The 6647-nt window shown below is 38.2% G+C and overlaps 1 protein-coding gene across 1 annotated transcript in view; it reads left to right on the forward strand.

The window, feature by feature from the left end:
* Positions 1-6647, forward strand: part of plxna4 (plexin A4) — a 328946-nt gene that overhangs the window by 203014 nt on the left and 119285 nt on the right. Inside the window, exon 4 of the mRNA XM_020599492.1 lies at positions 4847-4975. Coding sequence (XP_020455148.1) covers positions 4847-4975 — 129 coding nt within the window. The remainder of the gene's footprint in view (positions 1-4846; positions 4976-6647) is intronic.

Genomic DNA, 6647 nt, shown 5'->3' on the forward strand with positions numbered 1-6647 from the left:
AGGAATGTCCTTAAAGAGGTCAACATTTTGATACCTGAAAGTATGCTGAAGAAATTAAGTGCTGAAAAACGGACAGAAGAAACCAGAATAATAATACATAAAGAACAGGATAACATAGTGTGTATGCTGAATCAGCATCCACACAATAAAGAACAGGAGAACATAGTGTGGATGCTGTAAAGCATCCACACAACTAGGAGTCATCACAACTTTAACAAGACTTGTTTCACACCTGTTAGCAAGCTCACACAGTCCTCTGTGTGTGTGTGTGTGCCTTTGTATTACTTACATTATGGGGACCAAAACCTGTTAACACACTCATACTCTGGGGACTCGGACATCCTTGTGGGGACCACAAAGGAAATCACTGAATTTTAGGGCAGCAACATGGTTTAAGGTTAGGTTATGTGTTAGGGTTAGGTGTTTGGCAAATAGTGGTTATGGGTAAAGTTATTATAAGTCTACAGGAAATGAATGTAAGCCAATGTAAAGGCCCCACAAGGAATGAAAACACACTGTGTATGTGTGTGTATACCAGGTGCTGAAAGTTACTTGGGTGGGTTTGTGTCAGGACTAGAAAATTACAGCCTGAGGACCAGATTTAGTAAGTATAATTTAGAACATGGTGTGTGTATGTCTGTGAGATCTTGTACTTGCTATATTGTGAGGACCAAAAAAATATTTTTGAGTTGACATTTTTGGAAAGTGAGTACATTTTGACCAGTCCTCACTTTCTGAAACACCTTTTTTAGGGTTTACACTTGGTTTTAGGGTTCAGATTAGAATTAGGTTTAGGATAGGGTTAAACATTTAGTTCTGCTTGTTAAGTGTTAGGGTAAGGGGCTATGCCAGGGCTTCTCAAAGTCTGGACTATGATCCAGACTGGACATTAAGTGAATCTGGATCTAGTCCATACCTTGTATTTTAGGAATGAAATACAATTTAATGAAGTGTATGTTTTCTACTTTGAAAAATGTTTAACCCTCATCAATAAATTTAGTTTTGTAGAATATATATTTTATGTGGTGATCATTACAGTAATCCAAAAAATTATTTTTGAGTTGAGGACATTTTTGGAAAGTGAGTACATTTTGACCGGTCCTCACTTTCTGAAACACCATTTTTTAGGGTTTAGACTTGGTTTTAGGGTTCAGGTTAGATTTAGGTTTGGGTTAGGGTAAGGATTAGGTGTTCAGCATTTAGTTATGATGGTTAAGTGTTAGGGTAAGGGACTAGGGGAATGCATTATGTTAATGAGTGTCCTCACAGAGATAGAAGTATATGTAAACAGATGTTCATGCACAACTTAGTGGGATATAAGACTGCTGTGTTTATGTATAAAGCCAGGAACAATTTATTACCTGGTGGAATTCAAAAACTATTTAATGAAAGGGAAGGGGGATACAATTTAAGGGGTCAGTTAAATTATAAAATTCATGCTATACGTACAACTAAAAAAAAGATTCTGTATTTCCATAAGTGGGGTAAAACTATGGAATAATTTAAGTGTGGACATAAAAAACAGTAAGAGAATTGATGAGTTTAAACACAAATATAAAGGTATGTGTCAATCAAGATATGGGCAAGAACAGGCTTAACGATTAACCAGATGGAACATTGTGAGTGTGGTGTTTTAGTATATCACTAGCGTGGTGCAGAACAAAATTATCTATGTAGTAATACTGCTTGCAAACCAATGATAAGATGATGTTAGGGGGTAGGACTAGATAAGTCTAAGTTCTTCCTTGTCCGTTCAAGCATGTACTAGGTATAAGCAAATTGATAATATACTTGTGGATATGTGTGGAATTATGTGTGTTGACATATTGACTGTTGTTACATGTTTGAAAGAATAAATCAAATCAAATCAAAATCAAAAACCCAGAACACTTCCATCACACCACCATGTGTGTTTGAGGCCAATTGCATGTACATTCTGATGTGTAAACAACCTCAGGACCCACAGGCCCTACCTGTCGCCCAGATGCGTAATTACTGTAATCACTTTTGAATGACTGAAACTGTGATAGAGAAAGATAAGCCTCTCACATACAGTGCTGAAATTCCTGATGTGAAAATCTTATGGTGATCTGCAGTAAATGTGTTCAGTTACCTTTTTTTTTGTGGAAGCTAAGATTTCTCTGGCACTTTCCTTCTTTATTAAACACACCTTTATTTTCATTTCATATTTTCAGTCCTGTCAATTTACTGTTCATTTTATTTACACAGTCACTTGTGTACCGTAATTTCCGGACTATAAGCTGCTACTTTTTTTGCTTCATGCAAACACCCTCATCAGGGAAAACACACGACGAAATGCATATTATGCAGCTTTCAAGTTAAAGGCAATCGATCTGGCTGTCGAAATATCTCATGTTACAAGGTGGGCACCTGCAGCTATGTACAAACAGTTTTTTTTTGTTTTCAATTTAGTGGGTGTGGCTTACATTCAGGTGTGCTCAATAGCCCAGGAATTACGGTAAACAAATTGTGATAAAGCAGATGTTGCTGGCTTTTCTGTACCACATCTGGGAAATTGGTAATATGGTGTATTTGATGATGTGAGAAAGTTTCACTCACTCCCTATCTAATCAGGTGTTTTTTTTTTTTTAGTGTTAATTATGGATTATGTATTTATCATCTAAGCTTAGGATCCACTTTAGCTGGTTAATACATTGGCTTTATTTTAGTACATTTGTCTATTTGTTGGTTGTTCTTATTTCTGGGTGGCATGGTGGAATATTTATTAGTGCTGTCATCAAGAAGGTTCCAGGTTCGAGCCCTGGCTGGTGTCTTTTTGTGCAGAGTTTGCATATTCTCCTTGTGTTGGTTCTCTTCCTCCCACAGTCCAAAGACGTGGTTTAGGTTGATTGGTGATTCTAAATTGCCTGTCAGAGTGACTGTGGTTGTGTGTCTCCAAGTGGTCAGCCCTGTGACAGACTGGCAACCTGTCCAGGATGTATCCCGCCTTTCGCCCAATGTCAGCTGGGATTCATTACCGTGACCCTTGTCGGGATAAGCGGTAGAGATAATGGATGGATTGATTTTACCCTAGCTGTTTATTAGATGGTTTGATCAGGCAGTATTGAAAGCTATTAGGCACGTTTGAGATAAAAAAGCCGTCCCTGGTAGGCTAGTGGTTAAGGCGCAGCACTCTCACCACTGCAGCCCGGGTTTGAATCAGAGTTGCGTCAGGAAGGGCATCCAGCGTAAAACACGTGCCAAATGTCAACATACGACTCGTCAGTGTGACGATTCGCTGTGGTGACCCCTAAACGGGAAGAGCCGAAAGTGACTTTCTTTCAGGGCACGTTTGAGATGACCCAGATCTGCACAGACTAAATCGCCGGTGATTGGCACACAATGCATGCCAGTTAGTTTTCTGTCCTACTTGATCCCGACTTGCTCTACACCTGTGTGGGCAACAATATTCTCACGGGATTGAGGCAGATGCAGTTTTTGGATCCAGGAGCTGCAGTTGCTCTCCACCAACCACAAGAGCTCGAGGGAAGATGGGAAATGCCTGGCTCTCACCTGATCTGAGAGCTAATTGGTGGAGATGTTGGATTACCAACATGATGTTTTAAAGGAGTTAATCATTTCTTGTATAACTGCAGCAATTGTGATTTTATTGGTTGGTATTAGCACTATGAAGCTTTATGTTAACAGAATAACTATATTTAATGTACAGTACATTATATATAGCTCTCATATTTTGCAGGAAATCTGTGATATTTCTGCTCTACAGTATGAACTGAACTATTAAGTGACACAAAAGCCTTTCGTAACTGGGATGTGACATCTGTACAGCGGTGAAGCAGTGGCAGACCAAATATCTGACAGATCAACAGTGGCTATGAATTTATTTATGCAATTTCATATCAAATCAAGCCTGGTCAGTTCAAACACAGCAGCAAACTGATATGAAGACTGCTTTATATGAGAAATGTAGCCCATATACTTTTTCAGACATAATATTTAAGTAATTGTATGGAGAATAATATAGATCGGCATGTTATCACTCTCCTTGTCATATAGAAGAACCTCATTAAAACAACTGTTTGGACACTGAGTAGAAACTAAAAGGTTTGGTTTTATGACATTTTATTAAATCGGGATCAGATCTAACAGGACGTGAATGCTCCTGTGACTTTCTGTACAGACTGAAGGCTGGTGGAAACTCCTAAACTGTCCATGTTGACAGCAATTTTTTTATCACCGCCCCCTGCTGACACTGCCTGCTCTCATCCGCTTACCAGGCAAGGCGCAGTTCATCTCGAATGATTTGTTTTTGCAGTGAGGACCATCCTTTTGTCTGTGGGTTTTGTATTGTTGCATTTGTACTTTGCACTTTGAGATGAAAGAAAATAAAATTCAAAGCTTTGAACAAGTTTATGGAATTTGTTCTCATTTTGATCCTAAAACCCCCTTGAACGGCTTGCTCACATCCTGATTAAAAAAAGTTAAGAGCTTTAACCCTAACAGATGATTGTAGAAGTGAAATAAAATAAAAACACTAAATGTAAAATGCCACTGACCTTGACCAAGGCACTTCCCTACTGTCATATCAGATATTAACTGCAGCTGCAATAAAGCAAGGTAGTTGTTATGCATTTTAAGTTTTTATTTTCTAAATCAATAGTAATAATCAATTTGGTAGTTGAGTGATTAAAACTTTTTGTATGCTTGCATCTGATTCAGTAAATATGGATAACAATGATCAGAGTTCCTAAAATATCTTTTTGATGTTGTTATTGTAAAACCTCCAAAGCAACATGAGCAATACAGTGACTATTATGTATATTTTAAATAAAGTAATTTGTGATCTACTTTTGTGTTTTTCCAGATCCGGGTAGATGGCTCCTCTCGTGCTTTGCAGTATGAGACGGTGCAAGCTGTGGAGAATGGACCCATCCTCCGGGACATGGCCTTCTCTTCTGACCACCACTACCTCTATGTCATGTCTGAGACCCAGGTGAGACACAAAAAGAAAAACACATCAGAACTCCCCCCCTGCTGACTCAATATCATAACTACTGGCATTTATCATTTTCTTATGTCACAAGGTAGAATAACCTTTGGTGTAGCATAAAGGACTTTATTACAGCCTGGCTGGAGGACAGAAAAGGACTAGATGGACTGTTGGATGCTATGACCATGTCTTTTTATAGAAACAGACTGAGAGGGTAGAATAGGAGTGAGTAAATGAGAAAGGAGATTGTTCCTTGTGTGTGTGTGTGTGTGTTGGCATGTACTTTATATCTATACACAGACAGATTCACACATACACACTAGCTCTCTTAGTGCCTTTGATGACACGGCATGTGAAGCGAAATAGCAGCACTCCATGTAATGGACACAGACACAGAAAGACCGAACACCTCTATCAGAGGCAAAACCTTGCTAAAATAACACCACAGAACGTCCATAACACAGGCTGTGATCACATAAACACACACATTCTCGTGACACACTTTGTTAGGTATTCACTTTCTTTTTATAGTATGCACAGAGCCACAGGCATGCATTTACATTATATTTAATTAGGGGTGTGTATCTCTCTCTCACGATTAGATATGCATCTCAATAAATGGTCCACAATTAGATACAAAAACAATACAGGAAATTTTTAACAATACGATAGTGTGATTTACAGTAGGATGATTTCAGTTCAATTCATCAGCTATTCCGTTTTAATTTAGCTTTTATTTGAATGACTATACATATATTAAAATATCTGTTTATGGTATAAAAATTAAAAGAGTTAGTGTTTCCTCTAAGCAGTTTTGTATTTCAAGCTCAAATGCCTAATAGATAAATTATGATGTCTACTTTTTTTAACAATAGTAAACAGTGGGCACTGGTGAACAGTAAACCTCCAGCTGCTGTTTCACCTTTTCATACAGAGCTGGAATGCTTTTTTTCACTTAAATCCTGCTGACTTGTTATTGTGTGCCTCAGCTTCCGAGTCAGTGTCATTTGTCCGAATCCCACATTTTCAACAACACAAGGGAGTGAACTTGTAAATGAAATGGCCTATAGCTTCACTCACTGACTTCAACCCAACCGGGTGGAATTATCAGCTAATGTGCTGTACTAGCACTGTTACTGACTGCTCCTGCAGCAAACTGTACTGTTTCCATCAGTTCAACAGTGTGTTGCCTTTGATTGGTTTATGATAGTTTGATTTTACACAATGTTTTAAATGCATTTGGTTCGAATCTGTGGTTTTCAATCGATGCAGCTGCACAGTAAATCTGATTCTAGATCGATTTTCTGATTCATATCGGTTTATCTTCAACTTGTGAAGTTGGGTGAATACCAATCGAGTGAGCTGGACATTGTATGTGGAGTGCCTCAGGGTTCTGTTTTGGGACCTAAATTATTTATACTATACATTAATGATATATGCAAGGTTTCTGATTTAGTGAAAGTGGTTTTGTTTGCTGATGACACTACCATATGGGCATCGGGTGAAAACCTACAGCAACTCTCTGGACAGGTTACACAGGAACTTGAGAAGATAAAGAAATGGTGTGACAGTAATATACTATCTCTGAATTTGGATAAAACTAAATTTATGGTATTTGGGAATCGTAGACTAGATAATGAACTTCAATTGAAAATTGGGGGAGCTAATATAGAAC

This window comes from Monopterus albus, unplaced genomic scaffold (assembly GCF_001952655.1).
Source record: "Monopterus albus unplaced genomic scaffold, M_albus_1.0 scaffold41.1, whole genome shotgun sequence".
Classification (NCBI taxonomy): domain Eukaryota; kingdom Metazoa; phylum Chordata; class Actinopteri; order Synbranchiformes; family Synbranchidae; genus Monopterus; species Monopterus albus.